At 51.8% G+C, this 21948-nt stretch overlaps 1 protein-coding gene across 1 annotated transcript; it reads left to right on the plus strand.

The window, feature by feature from the left end:
* Positions 1-1517: 1517 nt before the first annotated feature.
* Positions 1518-18789, plus strand: HSD11B2 (hydroxysteroid 11-beta dehydrogenase 2). Its single transcript, XM_081963521.1, has 5 exons — positions 1518-1930; positions 13555-13767; positions 14360-14545; positions 15042-15179; positions 17786-18789. The coding sequence occupies exons 1-5, from the start codon at positions 1666-1668 to the stop codon at positions 18145-18147; spliced, it is 1164 nt and encodes a 387-aa protein (XP_081819647.1). The 5' UTR covers positions 1518-1665; the 3' UTR covers positions 18148-18789.
* Positions 18790-21948: the final 3159 nt, after the last annotated feature.

Genomic DNA, 21948 nt, shown 5'->3' on the forward strand with positions numbered 1-21948 from the left:
TATTGAATGTTGATTTTAAGCATTACCTGAAGGAAAGAATAGACGTCAGTGATGACGTGATGATAAAGATCTCCCCCTTGGGCCATTCTGCATGAGGGCAGTTGGACAGCTTGCTCCAGGAGTAATTTGGCCCAGACTCTGCCTCAAAACATGGGCGAAATTAGGGAACATTTCCTGGCAGAAAATCGTTTGCAGCACTTGTGCCCGATGTCGGTAGCGGGAGATAGAACATTTCCTAAGCAGCACGCTCTTTCTGGAACCTCCAACACAGTCAAGTGGGATTTCAGGGCAGAAGGGTGACTCTGGCTTCCACTTTGCTGGGATACTCAGGTTGAGTCTATCCATGCCAGATACTCCTGGGCAGGAAGCGCAAGGATTACTATCAAGGGGCTGTGTGGGGAGGGTCCTAAAGAAAGCATAGACGTTGATCAGCCTGACAAGGCACAAGTGGCTCTTTCCCCTCTTTGCTATCAAGAGGAACCAGATCCATGAAGGCTGGTCCTCGGAATCCATGATCCAGTTGATGAGGACAGCGCAGGAGCCAATGGTGATCTCAGACGTGATATTCTGCAATTGTCACCGGATCCTCCTGCAATTTACCTGTTAATTACTGCCCCAGGATGTTCTTCTTTGGACAGGCAGAGAATGACTGCAGTTTCTCCCTCGTGCCAGCAAAGATTGCTTCCCTGGGGGCTCAGCTGCCTGTCTCTTGTGAGGCTGGAGCCCTGGTTGTGGGAAGGCAGCAGCAGCAAATAGTGCAGCTGCTGGACAAAGGCCTCGGTTAGGGGCTCCTCTGGCCACCCACAGCCTCTTCCTCAGGCAGAGGGGGGAGGAGAGCAGGGCTTGACCACTGCTCAAATCGGAGGTAAAATGCGGGAGGGGGGTCTTCCTCTTGAGTGACACCCGGCTGCCCTTCCCCATGAAGGCCCCCTGCTAAAGCTGGGGCCCCACCACACTTCCAAGGAAGAAGTGCCTCAAGACCCCAGTGTGTGTGGTACAACTAACCCACCAGCCCCTTGGATACAGCTTCCTCCTCCTCCCACCCCCCTTAATGCAGGGAAGGGGGGCTGCTGAAGGGCAATGGCGCTGCTGCTCCTCCCACCTTCTCAGGCCGGGAAGCTCTTCTGCCCCACCCCCCGGCCTCCTTCACAAGGGGCGAGGAAAAGGGGCCGCCACCCACCCCTCCCTTGAGGGCCGCTCGGCCTTACTGGGGCCACTTTTAGCAATCCCCCCCGCGCGCACAAGAGCCGCAAAGGCGAAGCCGCCCCGCCCTCCCCGCCCGTCGCAGAGGAGGCGAAGGCCCGACTGGCCCTCCCGCTGCGCCCGGCCGTTGGCGGCTCCTGAGGAGCAGCGCTTCGCTCCGAAGGGCCGCCGCTGAACCCCCCGCGCCCTCGGCGGAGTCCGGGCCCTTCGGCGTCCCCCACCGGGAGAGGCCTCCAGCTTCTTCTCCCATTGGCGGCAGGGCGGGGCAGCTCCGCCCTCCGCCTCTTTTTTACAACTCATGTGCCGCTTCCCTCCTCACTCCGTCGGCCGAGGCGCGCTCGGGACACCCGGCGCGGCCGCCGCCTGCCTTTTGTTTGCCGCCGCCCGAGCGGGCCGCCTGCCTCCTCGCGCAGCCCCGGCCGCCCGGTGCCTCCTCCCGGCCGGCTTCCCGCCCTGGCCCGCATGGAGCTGGGCTGGGCGTGCAGCCTCTCGGTGTGGCTGCTCTTCCTGGGCAGCCTGGCGCTGCGGCTCCTGCGCGCGGACCTGCTGCTGAGCCGGCTGCTGCTGCTGCGGGTCGGGCTGCTGGCCGTCCTGCAGGCGCTGGGCCAGGCCGTCCTGCCGCTGCCGCTCAGCGCCGCCCTCACGGGGGCTGCCTGCTGGCTGGTCTCGGCCAGCACTGCCCGGCGGAAGCGGATCCCCGCCGGAGGCAAAGCGGTGGTGGTGACAGGTGAGTCCGGCGGGCCCTTCGGGGGAGGGGCGGGGGGGGGGAGCCGGTGGCCCCGAGAGAGCTCGGCTGCGCGCTCGGCTGGGCGGGCGGCCTCGTCTGCTCCGAGACGGCGGTCCGGACCGGGCGGGGTGCTGGCAAGCAAGGGGCCCCGGGCCCTCTCCATCCTTCCCGCTCGGGACCGGCCGCATCAGGAGCGAGCCTGGTCTCCGCGCTCCTCTCCTCTCCGGGACGGGAAGGAAGATGCTGGCGCCGGCAAGGCGCGCTCGCTGCCCAGAAATGCGCGCTTATCTCCCGCCGGCCTAGAAGGGGCCCCTCTGCCGCGGGGGACCGAGCGGGGCCGCGGGCAAAACGGACCCTGCGCCCTTTCCGACGGGGAGACTGCCCAGGCGCCGCCCTCCTCCCGCGGCGAGACGGCGCTTGCGAGCCTCGTCCGGGGCGGACGGCGGAGACGAGGTCAGAAGCCGCGCGCTGAGGGTCTGGCAGAGACGGCCTGGCGGGGGGCTCCCCCCCTTAGGTCGACTCAGGTGCCGCCGCGGCAGCAGCAACCGGGACGTGGCGGATGGAAGCCGGATCCTGCGCGGCTCCTTCGGGAAAAGGTCAGGCGCGCCCCGGGGCCAGGCTGTAAGAACGCGGGACCGGAGAGCGGCCCGGCGGCCCTGATGCCGGCTCCACGACGCCCCACACGCCGGCTGGAGGAGGAGCAGCGGCCGGGCAGCCCCGGCGGCGGATACGCGCGAGGATCTGGGTCTGGCGGACGCCGCGGACAGGCTGAGCCCTAGTTAAAGGCGTCCTTTCCAGGAGGGCGGCCCGGCCCAGTCCTGGGGGGAAACAAGGCACGGAGGGGGAGGGACCTGGCTATGAATGCAGCCGAGAGAAAGGCTGTGTTGAGACCCCCCCACCCCGGTGACAGGGCGGCTCCTGAGGGCTGCCTTGGCTCCACCTGTGGGGACCCCCACACCTTGCATGGCAGGGACCGGTGGGCCCTGGTGGGTCAGCCTTGGCGACATGCCCAGTGTTGCCCCTGCTTTGCTCCCTGGAATGAGCCTCTCCTCCAGGAAACCGGTGGGAAAGAGAAGAGGCACCTCTTGAGGAAGGACACCTGCTTTCTCCGGAAGAATGTGCAGACTAGCTATTTTTATAAACGGATTCTCCATCCGGCTGCAGGTGGTTTCGGTGGTGACATCAGCTGGTCTGTGCAGCCTTTCTGAATGAGAACAAGCCTGGGATGGTGACCAAACTGAGGAACAGTTTGGTTGGTGGGAAAATTATAGTTACTAACTCTGCCAAAAATGTGAGTTAGACAGCATCACCATCAGATAGACGCATAACTGGCTGACCAATAGTACTCAATGTGTAGTTCCCAACGGAACTGCCATCTACATGGAGGCCCCAGGCTCCATCTTAGGCCCAGTACTCTTGTACATCTTCATCAATGATTTGGATGAGGGGATAGATGGGGAAACTCTATTGTATTCCGTTCTGTTCTGCATTTAGAGTGGGAAGTTTCTGGTGCAAAGGCCTTCGGAAGGGAAGTATAGAATGCTTTTCAAGGCAATGTGCTACCAGCCAACTCTATGTACAATCCTTCCTGTGTTTTCTGATGGGGACATAGGGGTTTTTTTGAACTATAACTCAGGACAGTGTATTAGTCTGGAAGCTTATAAGGTTGCTTGCTTTGAAAGCCTTGAGTCACAGGGAGCATCCAAAGGACGCTAATCTGGTGCCCTTTGCGGCTGGGTTCAGGAGGGCCTCCGCTCAAGCCAGATCATTTCTCAACTGGGAGAGATGTTCGGGGGGGGGGGTATTTGCGGCTCTCCACTTTTTATAGCCTTCCAGCTCTGGTTTTCCCATGAAGAACGTGAATTGAACTTTGATTAGACACATCTGGCCATGCGGTGCCTTAGCTGCTTCTGGTACACTGTTGCACAGTCTGTTCCCAGGTCAAACGACATAGACTCCAGACATGCCAAAGTGCTACTGCAGACTCTTAGTGATTCTGGCAGCTCCTTCGTCTCTAGGAAGAGAAGTTTTGAATAGCTCCTGGCCAACTGGGTGAAGCCCATTTGCTTGGGGCTCCTGCTTCAGCTGTGCTGCTCAAAGTCGTAATGCTGGCCAACGACTGGAGTGCATTTGGTTTTAATTAAGAATAGAAATCTGAATGCCTCCGGTTTGCAACCATTAGCTAAGATCAGATTCTAATGTAATTGTTGGGGGGGGGGGGGTAGAGCAGATCCCTTTGGTTAATAAGGAAATGATTGGACAAGTGTAATCTGTTATGTATGCATTGATCTCTCAACTCTTTCACTTTTATCATTCTCTGGAGTGTTTTGTTGGTTAATGCAGAAGAATTCAGGGTTGAGATGGTTCCAGAAATTTAGTCACAAATTGGGGTCTTGCTTGAAAAAGAAGCATTCCAATAAGTGAATCCTGGATTTCAGTTGAGTGGCTGCTCAGGGGAGCCCCGATGGAATCCTTCCAGATAAACGGCTGCTTGGCCTTGCTTGAGCCAAGGGAAAGACGCTCCTCTCCTCTCTGGGCCACGAGTCCCCTGCCAAAGGAAGATTTCCTAGGATTCATGCAGGATCAGCCTTCCTGTAAGTTAGATGCTACTATTTGCTCTTGATTCTGGAGTGAGAGTGAGCAGGTCCTGGCCTTCATCTGACTTTTCCGATACTTCCACAATGTTATATTATTCTGCTCCCCCCTCAGTCGTATTTCTCAGGAATATACAGCAGCCCCAGCTTCCCTTCGGAGGGCTTTCCAGGCCCCGGGATAGTTTACGTTGCCTTCCTCTGAGTCCTAATTTCTCAATATGCAATATGCCTAAATGTAGAAAAGTCAGATTCTACATTTAAGTAAGGAAAACAAAATGCCCAGGTACAGTATATGTGGTACCTTGCTCAATAGTGGTGACTGTGGAGGGATCTTGGAGACCTAGTGGACAACCACTGAAATAGGAGCCAGACGTGTGCAGCAGCTGCCAAAAAAGCCAACACAGTTCTAGGCTGCATCAACAGAGGGATAGAATCAAGATCATGTGAAGGGTTAATACCACTTTACAAGGCCTTGGTAAGGCCACACTTGGAATACGGCATCCAATTTTGGTTGCCACAATGTAAAAAAAGATGTTGAGACTCTAAAAAGAGTGCAGATAAATAAAGATGATTAGGGGGCTGGAGAATGGTATGAAGAACGATTGGAGGAACTGGGCATGGCTAGTCTAGTGAAGAGAAGGACTAGGATATGATAGCAGTGTTCCGATATCTCAGGGGCTGCCACAAAGAAGAGGGAGTCAAACTATTCTCCAAAGCACCTGAGGGCAGAACAAGAAGCAATGGGTGGAAACTAATCAAGGAGAGAAGCAGCTTAGAACTGAGGAGAAATTTCCTGACAGTTAGAACAATTAATCAATGGAACAGAAATTGCCTCCAGAAGTTGTGAATGCCGCAACACTGGAAGTCTTTAAGAAGATGTTGGACAACCATTTGTCTGAAGTGGTGTAGGGTTTCCTGCCTAGGCAGGGGGTTGGACTAGAAGACCTCCAAGGTTCCTTCCAATTCTGTTATTCTATTCTAATATCCTTCTGCACGCTATACTACATGACTGGAGACAGGGCTCAAGATGGGATGTGACCAAAGCAGAATGGTGGTAGTCCTCAAATTATGACTGGTCACTTAGGGACAGTTCAAAGTTGCGTCAGGCCCCCTAAAAGTACTTACAACTTGGTTTATAAAGGCTGGGGACCCCTTCCCATAATCGCATGATGGCATTTTGGTGCTTGGCATCCGGCTCACATTTATGGTGGTTTGTGGCATCCCATGGACATGTGACCATGATTTACGATGTTTTTTGCTGAAAACTGGCTTTTGCTTCTGGCTTCCAGGCAGAAACATCCATTGTGGCCAGTGGGTTTGCTTAATGACTGCGATGTTTGCTTTACAACTGCAGGATTTGCTTAACAAAAGAAAAGAACTGCAAAAGAAGTCATCAAATCAGTTCAGTCATCTGGGTACCTCGACTTATAACTACCATGACATACGATGAAAATTCTGGGCTCTATGATAGTCTTAAATTGAGGACTACTTACTGCAATTAGTTCCTGTGATTTGGAAATGATGCTTCTGCTCATGTAGCCTAAAATTGTATTTTTTTTAAAAAAAAAACACATCCCTAGACTGGCTCATTTTCAGCCATTAACTACAATTCCAAGGTGACATTCACAAATATTATGATCTGCCTAGCAGAGAAGCCCAGGCTCCCTTCAGTAAACATCAGTGGCTTCCAGTTGAAAGACTGCCCTGCAGTTGTATCTGCTTAGCTGGCAGGACAGTCACGGAAGGCTCCTGGATCCGTCACAGCTGCGGATGACTCCTTGACTGCCAGTTTTGGTGAACTTTTAAAGAGTTTATTTTATTACGTTTTTTTATGCATCTTTTACATCTTCCCTGTAGGGAGACTCTGGGCAACTTACAGATTATGATTATTATTGTTGCTGTCCCAGATTATTATTGCTCCTGATCTTGGGATTAGAAAATGGGCATAGCAATCCCGGCATCAGGCGATGTTCCATATTACTTAGGGATGCTTCCTGTTCTTGCTGTTTGGAGGAGAATTTAGAATTGTCAGATTGAGCTTTCACAGTTTAAGGGACATGATCAAGACTGAAGGATTGCCTATGGCTTTGTGGGGAGCAGAATCAAGCTTAAAATCATAGAATCAGAGGCCTGGAAGGGACTTTGGAGGTCTTCTAGTCCAATCCCCAGCCCAAGGCAGGAGTCCTTATTCCATCCCAGACAAATGGTTGCCCAATCTTTTCTTGAAGGCCTCCAAAGGGGGCGAAGAGGAGGCAAGCTGTTCTATTGCTTCATTGCTCTCTTTATTGTTCATATTTCTCCTTAGTTCTAGGTTGCTTCTCTCCTTGATAAGTTTCCACCTATTACTTCTTGTCTTGCCCTCAGATGCTTTGGACAATAGAGTTCTCTGTGACAGCCCCAAGTATTGGAAGATAGCTATCATGTCACTCTATCCTTCCCTTTGTTAGATTAGACATGCCCAGTTCCCTTAACCGTTCTTCATGTGTTTTAAGCCTCCAGCCCCCTAATCATCTTTGTTAGTCTTCTCTACCCTCTTTTTTGTATTGTGATGACCTAAACTGGATCAGTATTCCAAGTGTGGCCTCACTGGTGTAAAGTAGAGCAGGGCTATCACTTCCCATGATCTTGATGTTGTCCCTTTGTTGATGCAGCCGAAGACTGCATTGGCCCTTTGGGCAGCTGATATCGGATAAAATTATTCCAGAATACTTTGGACTGGAAGAAAAAAGCAGTTCAGTAAATAAAACTAGATTGCTCACTGGAAGCACTTCATAATGCAGCTAAAGTTAATGCCAAGCAAGAGTCTTGGAGGAAGCTCCAAGGCTGGCTAGATACCTCTTGCCACTGATGACACAAGCAGGACTTTGCAAGAACTTAGAGAAATAGTTGTAGACAGACAATCCTGGCAAAACATTGTCTGTCTGGTCACAAAGAGTTGCAAGAGACTAAGAAGGTCCCTCCCCCATCACAACCAAAGACTAAAAGACATGCTGCCCTGAAGCTCTTCCCACTGAAGCTGCCAAGGGCACTTTGGAGCTTCAAAGGTTCCATGAGATTTAGTGCAGAGAAGTTCAGAGGGTGGTGAGTCCCCCTCCCCTTTGGCCCAAGGACCCCTGTCTCTGGGCCAGGATTAGCACTTCTGACTGTGACTCCTTGCTTTTGTCACTACAGATGACGATCGCTTAACTTCTACATCGCTTCATAGGTCTCTGAATGGGGAGATCAAGAATGACTTCAGCTATCCTTAGATGAAATTATATTAGATACTGAGAATGTTCTTCTTTCTTTTTATCTTTCATGTTCCTTGCAATGTGAAGATTCACATTCTTAGGTTTCAGTGAGGACATTGGAGTTAGTTATCATTGGAGTCTGGGGCAGGAGTTCTTCCCTCCTGCGCCACGCGGGAAATTTTAGCAGAGGAAGCATCACTAGCTACCTCCAGGGCTCTCTGACTCGAGCCCATTGCAGATGCCTTGCTTGAAATATGGCAGAGGAGTCTCAGGATTTTCTAGGATGTTAGTCGTGTGATTAAATGTTATACCCTCCAAAGTGGCTTGTTAAAACGCGTGACTAAAGGTCAGCTCATTGGCCTGTCTTTCCTTGTTCCAGATGTGAGTGCAAGAAAAGCAGGAAGGCCCGTGCCATGGACTGAGAATTCAGCTCTCCCTCGGGAAGCCCTGCTGCCCTTCCGGTGGGCAGGAAGGGAATTCCCAGCCCTCCCTTGGCAAGGAGGACCTGGAGAAGCAGCCTTTCCTTTCAGCACCAAGGAGAGCTGCAGGGGGAGAGCCTGTTCCAGCGGAGGGAGGGGGCCGAGACGGAGCCTTTGGGGATCCCTTCTGGGCACCACAGTCCCCACCTAGGATCAAGGTTCATACTTCTGGGGGGGTGGGGGTGTCTGTTGAGCAGCAGATAGTGGAGCAGGAGGGAGATGACCCTTGGCTGAGCTGGGAAGTTCAGTTCATTAGACATGGTTTCCACAGGTTCCTTGCCGTATTTGGAGCGACCGCCACTCCTCCATCTCTGGCCAGGAGTTCGAGTTCCTGAGACTTTCCAGGCAACAACTCAGATGCAGCAGAGATTTGCCTGGTGGAAATCATTTCAGCTGCGAGGCTTCCCTACTCAAGTCCCTAACCGCCTCTTCTCTAAATCATTAAAGCTGAAGCAGCTTTGGGACGATGGAGTCTGGTGACGCCATTAACGGAAATAGTGTGTATGTTTTATCAGGTAAAAGACTCCTAATTATGTCTTCTCCCACAAGAAAATCTGATTTCTGAATGAATCCTTGTAGAACTTGTCTTAACTTTTTTTCCTGCAGTTTCCAGGCAAAACAGAATCGCCAAATGTCAAAACAATATAAAATGCATTATGAGTTGGGACCACAGCTTAGAGAGGAATCACACGGTTCCTGGGGGAGGAATTTCAGAGAATGGGAGAACATCTCAGGTCCCCTCCTGCTGTGTTTCCCCAAAAATAAGACCCAGACTTATTTATTTTGGGGCTCCAAAATAAGCACTAGGCTTTATTTTGGGGGACCCTAGTGCTTATTTTGGAGCCCAAAAGAAAATAAGCCTGGGTCTTCTTTTCAGGGAAACACAGTAGGAGGGGACCTGAGATGTTCTCCCATTCTCTGAAATTCCTCTCCCAGGAACCATGAGATTACGTGGGAGGTTCACTTCTGCTTGCTTGTGGCAGGTCAGGAGGCTGTGCAACGCGCCAGTGCCGCCACCACGAGGCGGGGATGTGGAGCTGCCCCATGCACCTGCACCAGCTTACCTCAGAGCCCCCGCAGCCAGTGCGTCCATGCCCTGACATTTGCCTTGCCTCGTGGCCATGGCACCATCACATCACTCAGCCTCCTGCTCCTTTGCAGCCACACGAGCAAGCAGAAGTGAGTTGGCAGCCATGCAAGATCCTGCTGGATGGAGTTGTTGGAGCAGCTTCCAATGAGGCGAGGGAAGTGTCAGGGCATGGATGGCACATGGGGCAACTCCATCCCACCTCCCTTCGTGAACGCAGCACCACAAGCAACCGGATGGAATGGGTGGGTGGGTGGGTGGGTGGGCAGGTGGCTGTGCAGGTGCTTAAGTAGGACTTATTTTGGGGGTATGGCTTATATTGGGTGCAGGTGCAAAAACATAGGTCTTATTTTTGGGGAAACACGGCAATATGGCTGAAGAAGGACCTGACAGGAAGCCCCTCAGCCCTCATCCCAGTCCATCTACGCAGCTGGTGTTAAGATTGCCAAACACATTCCTTCCAGCTTCAGCCAGGGATGGTTGCAAGGATGATTCCCACGCCAATGAGAAAGAATATATGTAAAAGGTCTCAGGATTTTGAATCTATTGATACCTCGCTAGAATCAAAGGCGTGGTAGGAGAAACTTGTGAAAGAAAGAAAAAATGCTCAAAAATGGGCCAGATCCAGTCTGGGAGTGCAGGAAAAACAATTCTTCAGAAACTACCTGAGGACGAAAGGGCCTGGCTGTCCCAGCTCAAGCCTCCCTCCCACTCACCACGGCCCCCAGGCAGCCCCCCCCACTTTTCTATAGGAACATCAATCCTGCATGCAGATAAACCCCCCTAGAGATGCACAATATACTTGGTTCCAGAGAAGAAAATGAGCAAGACCGCTGCCCATAAAGTGGTGGATGCCCATTTTCTGGTTCTCCCTTCCTTGTTTCTATGGGGTCTCCCCTTCTTATAATGCGAGCCCAGAAGAGGATACCAAAGGTCTACCTGACAAGGAAAGGCGATTCTCTTGAACCCGAGGCTCTGTTAAGGATGTAACTGCATCACATCTCCCACCCCCCAAAAAACTGGATACTCAGAAGGTTGCAGGTTTCCTCAGGATGGAGCTCCAGAATCTCAGCAGCTTTTGATCCCATCAGTCCTGGCATCCTTCTGGATGGGCTCAGGAGATGTGGAGGCACTGAGGAACGCGGTGTGGCTGTGACAAAGGGATTGTGTGGCGGTTTTACCTTTTCCTCCAAGACAGATAGGAAAAAAGATGGACAAAGCTGCGAGGAAAATATGGGAAGTTGCTGTTTGAAAAGAACATTGTTTTCTGCCTTACTAGAAAAAAAAAGAACATTGTGCGATTTCTGCTTTACTAGAAAATCCTACGGCATTCTGGTTTTTTTTTTTCTGGATACATCGACTGGATTCACAGAATATGGTAAATTATACCCAGGTGAATGAAATGCAACTGCTGACTTCACATTCTGGGCCATTCCCGAACAAAGCAACCATGCATTGACCCACGGAACTGGCCAAGTCAAAGGCTGTGTTTCCACAACATGCTGAGTCAGGAATTGCCAGGCACATGGCAGTTGGGGTCAAGCACACGACTGTTGGATGGAGCCAGAGGGCCCACAGGGGGTTCTCCCAGCCACCCGAAGAGAAGCTGAGTGGGGTGCTGGAGGCCTTGGCTCTTCCATGGCTCTGATGGTGATCTGGAGGAAGGAATGGTGGTCAGATTTGTCAGTGCCATGTATACTCTAGAGAAGTGATTAAGTGTCTAGGAGAGAAGGAGAAGATTCAGATCTGGACACGCTTGAACAATGAGCCAAAATGAGCAAGAAACTTAGCTGGATGGGGGGGCATCTGGGAAAACTACTAAAGGCATAAAAGGAGGAGGGGGGGAACACTGGCCTGGCAGTAGCACCTGCATGGGTGTTTTAGGCAATCACCAGTAGGACATGGATCAGTAGTGAGATGCAGCAGCTAGAGAGGCAAAGTTGCTTTGGGATGCATAAACGGGAGCCCCAAGCGCAGTTCACAGGACGGCCCCGGCCCCCTCGGCTGCTTTGAGCATGGCCCCCTCAGGATGACAGTTCAATTATGAGCCCTGCGGTGTAAATCAAGAGCGGCCAACGGGTGTCGGGGCAGTGAAGGGGAAGAAGGCAGTGAGGAGCCTGGAGGGCTTCCCACAAGGAACAATGGAAGAACGGGATGTGTTTGGAGGAGGAAGAGACAACGGAAGGGGAAGGCTTCGCATGTCACTGGCCAAGTACCCAAAAGGCTCTTGCAGATTTGCACCAAGCAGCAGGTGGAACTAGATGATTTCTGATTCGAACCCTGAAACTGCAGTAGAAGCATTATTTCACAACCTCTTTTGTTCCAACAAACTAGCAGAACAATTAATATATGCATATACATGTACTAGAAATGTGTTGCAGCATTAAAATTTAATAGAAAAAAGGCCTAGAAGCTTCTACCCCAAGTGAAGGAGCTCCAGAAACAACAAATTACTTTAAGACAGGGGTGTCCAAACTTGGGAACTTTAAGACTTGTGGACCATGCTGGCTGGGGAATTCTGGGAGTTGAAGTCCACAAGTCTTAAAGTTCCCAAGTTTGGACACCCCTGCTTTAAGATCATCTCTCTTTTTCTGTCAGAGAAAGAAGGACCCAGATCGGGTGTTGAGAGATATGCAGGAATCTAAAGCATCTGCCTGTCTAGCAGCCACAGCAGAGAAATCCTTTGGCGTTTGAAGGCTGCCCCGGGGTTATCCACCTCCTCAGAAGGGTCTGGGGCAGTTGAAGGAGCATCCTTGGGGGGCTGGCTAACGTCCACCATCAGCTGGGTGGCCTCACAGGGTTTGTTCTGCAAGGCCATCAGGCTGACCTTCCAGAGAAAAACCAGTTCAAATGCAGAGACGACCCAGGTGGGTTCAGGGGTGAGAGGGCCTCTCGCTCCACGCTCAGTGACAGGATCATGGGGCCAGTAAACTCTGACGCTGCTGCAAATGGACGTTTGGATGAAGGAAGCCTGGAGGTAGCCGGCATCATTTGCACAGGAATCCAGGCAGAGTGGGATCCTGCTAGAAAACAGACGGCCGCTTAGGCATGCAGGCTTATTGATAACAATGGTTTGCTCTCCTGTCACTGGCTGCTCTGGGGGGCAGATTATTGCAAATGTCAAAGCACCAGCTCTTCCTTTAGTCTGGAGCTCAAGGGTGGCCCCTGCTTGGCCAAGGAGAGAAAAGGTCCCCTGGGCTGGCCAGGCTGGTTTTGTGCCCTTTGGGTGGAAATGTTGGGCCGAGGGAGTGGCAGCCGGTGTGCACACAAGCCCGCAGCAGCCTCCGCTGGCAGCCGGCCGGCAGCTGTTAATGGTTAACTTCTGCCATAAATCTGCTGGAGAGGGAAGCTCTATCACCATACCTATCAGAGGGGGAAAGAACATCCTGTTCCTTGCTTGCCCCAGATTGTTTTCATTCCTCCCCCTTTCTCTCCCGCTTGGCGTGAGAAAGTCCTCCCCTCCTCGCCCTCCTGGGGAGGAGTTCCCCCCCCTCCCCTCCGCCATTTTCTCCACTCGTGTGAGGCAGCCGCTCCCGTCCTGGGCTGACTATTCCTCTCCCCCCGTGTCCCCAGGGCCCACTAAGCAGGAACCCTGGCATTTAGTGATCCTATGCACTCCACGGGGGGGGGGGGGGGCAGGTACTGTTTTTAAATTCCCAACATTCTCTGTGGGAAAGTTAAGCATACCGTTAATTCTGTTTTTAAATTTTTAAATTCTGGGGTATTTTAATTGGTTTTAATCATCAGTTAGTTCATGACTATTGTACAGACTGTGTGTTCAATTTGTTTTGTCTGGGGTTTTGTATTTTTGTTGTCTATTGTATATTTTATTTCTGTCTGTACACCACCCCGAGTCCCTTCGGGGAGAGGGGGCGGTTTATAAATTTAATAAACTGAAACTGAAACTAAACTCTTGAAATTAATTCTTAACAAGATTTTTATTGTGACAACCTATTCAGTGCATTTAAATGTTGTCTCCATTTGACTTAGGATTATTCTTTGTTTACAAATTGTGAAAAAGGAGAGATTCTTGGAAGCCTTAAGACAAAGCGTAATCATCCCATAATCCATGGATTCCTGGCCCCCTCCCTCCTTCCCACATATTCCAAATCCCTTTGTGTTTTCATCGTTTCTGTCCTCAAAACAACCGGGGGGTGGGGGGCGGCATTGGCAAGTGAGGTGGGGCCGGAGGTCTCTTGCCCAGCGCTCCCACCTCTCTCTTCATGCTCCTCAGGATGCGATTCCGGCTTTGGGAAGGCAGCTGCCCAGCATTTGGACAGGCTGGGGCTCACCGTCTATGCCAGTGTGCTGAGCCTGAAGAGCTCCGGAGCAGAAGAGCTTCGGCAGACGTGCTCCCCACGGCTGACCCTCCTGGAAATGGACCTTACTAAAGCGGAGGACATTCAGCGAGCCCTGCAGTTCATCAAGGCACAGACCAGAAGGACAGGTAATCTTCCCTCCGCAGCTCCCGGCCCCATGGAAGACGCCGTCTGTTCCGTCTGTTCAGAAGTAGGCCTCCCTCTTTCCTAAAATGCTCATCCCCAGGGATCCTCTGAGGGGACGAGGATCAGGGAGGCTTCTCCAAGCGGGAGGATAACGACTGGCCTTGAAATGGCCTCCAGTCACTGGCCTATAAATGCCCAAGGAGAGCACCCCAACCTGTCCTCAGAATTTCCTGTGTCCATTGACCTAATGTGACCTCCCTCCCCCAAGTGCTGATGTCCAAGGTCTCTGCCCCTCTTTGCTCTTGGCCTCGTCGTTTGCTGCCTCCACCCAGGCCCTGGCCAGTGTGTCCTTCCGGGGGGGGGGGGTTGGAGTTGATGTGAAATGTTCTGCAGGCATGTTTGTACCGAGGAGAGCTCTTCTCCCATAGAAGCAGCTGTCAGAAAACAGCCCCTGTCAGGGACTAATGGTTTCCATGGGCTAGACTTCATGTTTGGCTTGATTCGTGCCCCCACCCCACCCCCTCCTTTTGTGCCCCCTCTCGGGCTGCAGTGAGCCTTTCCATACGCCCCTCCCTCTTTTGTTCCCACGGGCAGGTCTCTGGGGCCTGGTGAACAATGCTGGCTTCAACGAGACCATTGCCAACGTGGAGCTGACGCCACTGCCCCACTTCCGCACCTGCATGGAGGTGAACTTCTTTGGGCCCTTGGAGCTGACCAAAGGGCTGCTGCCCCTGCTCCGCTCATCCCGTGGCAGGATCGTCACAGTCAGCAGCCCGGCTGGTAAGGAGCCCCTTCAGAAAAAGGGGCTTGCTCAGGTTGAGCCTACGGGGAGAGTGGCCCTTCAGCCACCTGGAAAGCAAACGTGGTTTTCTGGCTCTTTAGCAGATCCTCCTGAGGGTTTATCTGCAACCTTGTTCGCTAGAAATAGGTGTATCTTCCCCATCCTTGGGCTGCAACAGGCTGCCACAGCAATTTGCTTGTTCAGTGACTCCCCAGTAACAAGGGATCCTTCTTTGGCCCATGAACAGATCAACCCAGCCTTGCTTTAGCTAGCCCAACATCTCCCTCCTTCACAGGTGCCTTGTGTGAACCGAGGCCCTTGTGCCAAGCATGGCGCTCTGTGCAACTGCAGTTAAAGTTGCTGGCCATTATCCCGCTCACTCACCAATCACAGCGACCGGTGGAGACCTCTGTGGAGGAGGCGTTGCCCCTGGGCCCTCAAAGGCTTCAGGATGGCCAATGAGAGGCCTAGCAAGCCTTATTTGTGTTCCCTCAGGCAATATGCCCTACCCCTGCTTGGCCAGCTATGGGACCTCCAAAGCAGCGCTCAGCCTTCTGATGGACACCTTCCACTGTGAACTCGCGCCCTGGGGGATCAGAGTGAGCGTGATTTTTCCAGGGTACTTCAAAACAGGTAAGGCTGACAATACTTGGATAATGCTGTGCTGTACCCTCCTCTTCCTCCTCCTCGCCATGGTCTATCCACCGCAGGATGAAAGCCTCTTCCGCATGTTTCCAACCAATACGGTCCTGGGCTTTCCTTTGCCAGTTGGGCCTGCAATATTTGCTGATGTTGTCAATCTGTCTTGTTTTAGGTCTCTTCCGTGGACGCTTTTGATCAAGTGGGATCCATTCTATGACTGCCTTGGTCCTTCTGCCCTCAGCTCTTCTTGCTATGTGACCAGTCCATTTCCATTTCCATTATTTGACTCTCTTGACGGCATCATATATTTTCCTTTGTTCTCTAATCCATGTGCAGGATTCCTTTCTATCTTGTCTTCTGATGCCGAGCATGTCTCTTTCCGTGGCTCTTTGTGCCACTCGTAGCTTCTGTATCGATTGTGAGGTTAGTATCCTTGTTTCACTGACATATGCTAGAGCAGGTAGCACAGGCTGAGCGAAAGCTTTTCAAGCATAAGGGGAAATCGTTCTTTAAAATTAGGCTTAGCTTGCCAAATGCCACCCATTGAATAATTCCCTTTAGTGCACCACCCTCCACTGAGATCTTTACAGTATGTGGTAATCTACTATATCTAGTTCTTCTCCAGGTACAATTTTCTTTCTTTCTTTAGAGAATTTATTAAACGTAACCTGGCTCTTGTTTCAGGTTTATTTCTAAGCCAAATGGCTCTCCTGCTCCGCGCAGCCCTTGTATGTGTCTTTGTGGCTCTTCTGGGTCTTGTGAGAAGAGAACAACATCATCTGCACATCTTAAGTGATTGAAATAGAAGCCATTGATTTTTATTCCATCTTTTGCCCAGCCCAGTTTGCAAAATCCTTCTTCAAGGCAGGCTGAGAAAAAGATAGGTGATATTGTATCTCCTTGTCATACATCTTGTTAATGTCAGCTGTGCCATGTATGGATATGAGCATTTCTCCCACATATAGAAACTTGGAATATACTTTAAGATCTCTGCTGCTTTCCAATGAGATTTTTCATTGCGATCTTCTGAGCTCAGCAATTTTCCTGGAAAGTAAATGCATCTCAGGAATTGGTCTAAGCCAGCCCAGGTCATGCCAAGAGGTGGACGTTTCTCTGCATGTTGCATGACTTAGCTACTCCTTCCAGGAGGGTGCTCCCCGTGTGTCCTTGCTGCCCTTCCTTCACCAGTGGGTATTCCAGAAGGCCTGCAACAGAGCTCCAACAGGAGATGGGTGACCCTCATTGGGTGAAACCTGCAGCAAGGACTGAATGTCTAAATCAGGGGTCTGCAATCTTAAAACACTTGAGGAGCCTTTGGAGAGAGGGTTTCCCATAGAAAACACCGGGAGCCTCAAAAACCTTCCACCCAGTCACGATTCCCCCAGCCACACCTACCCAGGTATCTGTGGGAAAACAGGCCTGTGTGTGTGTGTGTGTGTCTTTTTCTGTGTCTATCATTCCCTTTCTCTCCCTCTTTCTGTCTCTCTCGCTCTCTCATCTTTCTCCCTGTCTGATCTGTCTCCCCCATCTTTCTGTCTTTCTCTCTTATTTTCTCCCTCTCTCAGCTCTTTCTCTCACTTCCCTTTCTCCTTTTCTCTCATCTTTCTCCCTCTCCCCTTCTCTTTCTCCATCTCTTTCTCCCTCTCATCTTTCTCTTTCTCCATCTCTCTCATCTCTCTTTCTGTGTGTGTGCATGCATGTGCGCATGTTCCCTCTTGAACCATTTCCCAAAACAAGTGAGAGTTGGTGGTTTTTTTTTTTTTTGCTGTTGTTCTTTCTTCTTATTTGGGTGCTTTTTACAATATGATTTAAATCAAGAGTCATTTCAGGTCCCCAGATAAATGAAGCTCTTTCGTCCCCCTGCTGGGACTCCCTGTCGACTGGCCCCACCCCTCGCCCTCGCCCTTCCACTCGCTCCTCCTCCTTCCGGCCCTTGTTGATGCTGCATGTGCCTCAGTCGCTCGGGGAGACATGCGACTTGCTCTCCGCTCCGAGACACTGGCTTGGCCCAGCTGTGGCTGATGCTCCGCATCCTAATGGGCTCCAGGAGGAGAAGGGGGCTCATTTAGCATGCTTCACAATGGGGGAGATGGTGTCCCCTCCTCCTCCTCGAACCCATTAGGATGCAGAGCATTGGCCACAGCTGGACTGGGCCAGTGTCTCGGGGCGGAGAGCAAGCATCTCCCCAAGCGACTGCGGCGTGCGCAGCATCAACAAGCGCCGGAAAAAGCACCCGCAAGATGAGGCAAGTACAGGGGCGCTTTGCTTCCGCTCTGGGAGCAAAGTCTCTATATGGAGCGAGTCTCCATCTCGCCAGCCAGTGGTGGGTTCACTCGACAGGGAGCCACAGATGGGGAACGAGAGTCACATGCGGCTCCATAGCTGTGGGTTGCCAACACCCAGTCTAAATGATGTGGGAATGTCGCATGCTGCCTAGAGCAGGCAAGCTCTGCTCTGCTCTCATTTAAAAGTACACACCGAGGTTCTTGGAAGATGAGGCTTCACATTAGCAACCCTCCGTGTTTTAAAGACACCGGCCTTCTCTGGTGCCTCATGAAAGAGTAAAGCTCTCCTCCTCTCCCCCTCACCTAAAACAGGTGGCAGCTGTAACCCCGAGTACTGGAAGGAGAGGAAGGACCAGCTCCTTGCAGCTTTACCCAACGACCTTTTGGAAGCCTACGGAGAGGACTATCTTGAGGAGATCAACAGGCAGTTTGTGGACTTCATGAAGATGGCCGTGGAGGACCTCAGCTCAGTAGTGGACAGCATCACTGACGGCCTCCTTTCCACCAAGCCTCTGCTGAAATATTACCCAGGGAGAGGCCTGTGGCTCATGTACTTCATCCACCATTACCTCCCCCACACAGTCCGGGACCTTTTCCTAAAAACCTTTTTTATCAATCCAAAACTGCCACAGGGATTGTGTCCCAAGACCTGCCACACACAGAAGCTGTTGTGAGAGCTGCTCGGGATCTTTTGCACCATCGCCAGAGAATCTCTGGAGAATGTTTCCTTTTTATTCCACCCGTTTCCAGCTAACTAGAAGAGGAATTTGTTCCTATAGAAAGAGGGCAGGGCAATTCGCTCAGTCCTGGGTTGCCTCCCACAATGACTTTCCTTGGGGGGATGGGAAGCACAAATGCCCTGGTCCTCTACACAAGGCCCGGGACACCTGGGTGGGGACAGAAGCAGCATCCTTTCTAAACGAAACCTATCTGGACTTTCTCTCTCCCCCCCATCCCGTCCCCAAAATGTGCCAAAGGAGAGGTCAGAAGCTGCTGCTAGCCGAAACAAAGAGCTTCTGGGCACCTCTAGTCTATCATATACCTCCTCAAAAGTTGCCTCAAGGAAACTAAGCTACCTTCTCTTGCCACGTGCTGTGGCAAGGCCTCAAAGTCGTGGCCTTCGGCTTCTTGATGAGCCAACAACCTCTGTGGCTTGGGCCAGTTCTCCTCTTCCGCTGCAGCCCTCGTCATTATGCAGGGACAGCATCAAGGGGACCTCACCAGTGAGCCAATGGTCTGCCATGTTTTTTTCAAAAGGAGCACAACTGTATTGTTACTTAGTTAAATAAAAAAATATTTCATTATTGGATTAGAGGTTATGTTTTACTGGGAACCATGCAGATACTGTTGGGTTCAGGCCAGTAGCTCATGGCTGCAACCCCCCCCCCCTTAAAAAGGTCTGCAGCCAGAGAAACGGTGCCCACCCCCATTAGCTGGCTCCTCAGAATAAGGCTTTTTCACCTTCCGGAGGCTTCAGGGAAGTTCCTGAAGCCTCTGGAGGGCCTCGGCTGTTTTTGCCCTCCCCAGGCTCCTAGAAAGCCTCTGGAGCCTGGGGAGGGCCAAAAAAGGGCACCAAAAGCAGGAGGGGGTCACACGCCTAGCATTATGGGTGTGGCACTCCCATGCACGGCCCCCCTGGGCTCCCCCCCTACCCCGCGATCCAAAATAGGTTAGCCATCACTGTTCTAGGGGCTTCCCATGGAAAGCTCCTTAGCACTGGCCTTTTCCAGGTCCTTCTAATGGGCATCTAGGGTGGGGCTACCCCTGGCCACACCCTCATTCAGCTTTCCTCACTGGCTGTTGCTTGACGTTCTATTCCCGACAGAGGAGAGCAAATGGAAGCAGTTTTCATCTTTTCCACAGGGCAAACCATTTCAGGTTAACTGGGAAATAACAGGGCTGCAATGGGGCCTCCTAGTCCAAGCCCTGCCCCAACAGGAGAGCCCAGACCGTTCCGGGCCAATGGCAGTCCAACCTCTTGTGGAAAGCCTCCAGGGACGGAGCACTGTTAGTAAGGTAGCAAGCAGAGTTAGTAAGGATGAAGTCCAGGCTGAATTGCTTTATGTTCATGGGAAGTCAAGCCATTTGGCCCACCCGTAGGAAGGAAGCCTTGCTGGGGTTTCTCAAACCTCATCGGCAGGTTCCTTCTGCACGACGCCCCCAAGTCAGCCGGCTCTCCTCCTGGAAGAGACCTCCGGTGGGAGACCAGGGCTCAGGGGATACAGAGGAACAAGTGCTGTTCCAGTGAAGAGGAGCAGACCAGGACCTACTTGGCCTGAGAAACAAGACGACCCAAGAGCCACATTCAAATATTTGAAGGGCTGTAAAGGATCCGGGTGCATTCGCGGCTTCTCCAGAAGAGGAAGATCAGAGGCTGAACTGCAACTGGCCCTGTTGGCTTGGATGGCTGGAACCTGGAGCCCAAAGCCATCTGGTAGGTCAAAGTGACCCTAGTCCTGCCCCAGGAAGCAGGATGAACGGTCCTCAAAGGATCAGTTGGCTTAGGCCGTTTCCACCTGGTCTCCAGGCTCCTCCTTCCAGGGATTGCCTGGCTGCCGCTGGGTGAAGCAGATGATGTGCTCCCAGTGCCCAGGCCCTAGGGACTGCTGGGAAGGCCGCAAAACGGGCTCCGACTCAACCCAGCTGTGGGAGCCCTGGAGACAAGGCTCTTCCACGTCTGGTTCTGAAGGGGTTTGCACTGCTCCAAACAGGCCCAGGGCCCAATCTGGTGGGGGGGATTGCCTTGGACACCTGCTCAGAGCAAGTGGCACCCATGGCTAGGAAGGCCTTTGCACACCTCTGGGTGGTGCACCAGTTCCATCCATACTTGTACTGGGAGGCCCTACTCAGAGGAACCCACGCCCTTGTAACCTCAAGGTTAGACAGTTATGCACTCTACCTGGGGCTGCCCTTGAAGACCATTAGGAAACTTCAACGAGGGTAGAATGCAGCCGCGTGGGTAGGTAGCTGGTGCCACCTATATGGCACCCCTAACACCACTTCCTGCGTGAGCTACATCAGCCACCAGTGTGTTTCTGGGTGCAATTCAAACGGCTGCTGGTTACCTACAAAGCCCTACTTGGCCAGGGCCTGGGCTACCTGAGAGATCGCCTTTTCCCCAGAGTCTCTGCCCATCCCAGGGTCATACTGCACATCCCGTGCGCCGAAGGGCGTCTGCAGTGGCTCCTGCTCTGTGGGACAACCCCCCTTCGAGAGTGGAAGGGCCCCAGCCCTCTTAGCCTTTCACCAAGCTCTAATGGCCTGGCTCTACTCCTCAGTCTGGGATGCTACGTCCTTCCCAGCTGCATCCTTTACAGGCTAAGGATCTTGCTCTTGTCCCTCTGGAGTTGGATGTTTTAATGCTTTTTTACTGGTTTTATTGTTTTAAACATTTTTAAAAAATTTAACTGTAATATACAGTACTGTGCAAAAGTTTTAGGCAGGTGTGAAAAAATTGCTGTAAACAAAGAATGCTTTCAGAAATATAAATAATGATGGTTTATTTCTGTCAATTTTCAAAATGCAAAGTAAGCGAACAAAAGAAAAATCTAAATCAAATCAATAGTTGTGTGACCACCCTTTGCCTTCAAAACAGCAGCAATTCTTCTAGGTACACTTGCGCACAGTTTTTGAAGGAACTCAGCTAGTAGGTTGTTCCAAACATATTGGAGAACTAACCAATCTTCTGGAGATCTTCTGTAGATGTAGGCTTTCTCACGTCCTTCTGTCTCTTCATATAATCCCAGACACACTCGATGATGTTGAGATAGGGCTCTGTGGGGCCCATCACTCCCAGTACTTCTTGTTCTTCTTTACGCTGACGATAGTTCTTAATGACTTTGGCTGTATGTTTGAGGTCCTTGTTCTGCTGCAGAATAAATTTGGGGCCAATCATACGCGTCCCTGATGGTATTGCATGATGGACAAGTATCTGCCTGTATTTCTCAGCATTGAGAACACCATTAATCCTGACCAAATCTCCAACTCCATTTGCAGAAATGCAGCCCCAAACGTTCAAGGAACCTCCACCATGCTTCACTGTTGCCTGCAGACACTCATTATTGTACCGCTCTCCAGCCCTTCGACAAACAAACTGCCTTCTGCTACAGCCAAATATTTCAAATTTTGACTCATTCAGTCCAGAGCACCTGCTGCCATTTTTCTGCACCCCAGTTCCTATGTTTTCGTGCATACTTTAGTCGTTTGGCCTTGTTCTCACGTCGGAGGTATGGCTTTTTGGCTGCAACTCTTCCATGAAGCCCACTTCTGGCCAGACTTCTCCGGACAGTAGATGGGTGTACCTGGGTCCCAATGGTTTCTGCCAGTTCTGAGCTGATGGCACTGCTGGACGTCTTCCGATTTCGAAGGGCAATAAGCTTGATGTGTCTTTCAGCTGCTGCACTAAGTTTCCTTGCCCGACCACTGCGTCTACGATCCTCAACATTGCCCATTTCTTTGTGCTTCTTCAAAAGAGC

The sequence above is a fragment of the Natrix helvetica genome, assembly GCF_964273705.1.
Source record: "Natrix helvetica genome assembly, chromosome: 10".
In the NCBI taxonomy this organism is placed as follows: domain Eukaryota; kingdom Metazoa; phylum Chordata; class Lepidosauria; order Squamata; family Natricidae; genus Natrix; species Natrix helvetica.

What these genes read in the sequence shown, in the direction of transcription:
- HSD11B2 (XM_081963521.1), top strand. Translation starts at nt 1,666, where the DNA reads ATGGAGCTGGGCTGGGCGTGCAGCCTCTCGGTGTGGCTGCTCTTCCTG. An exon ending in CAAAGCGGTGGTGGTGACAG is followed by an intron (nt 1,931 to 13,554) that starts GTGAGTCCGGCG and finishes CATGCTCCTCAG; the next exon opens with GATGCGATTCCGGCTTTGGG. An exon ending in CACAGTCAGCAGCCCGGCTG is followed by an intron (nt 14,546 to 15,041) that starts GTAAGGAGCCCC and finishes GTGTTCCCTCAG; the next exon opens with GCAATATGCCCTACCCCTGC.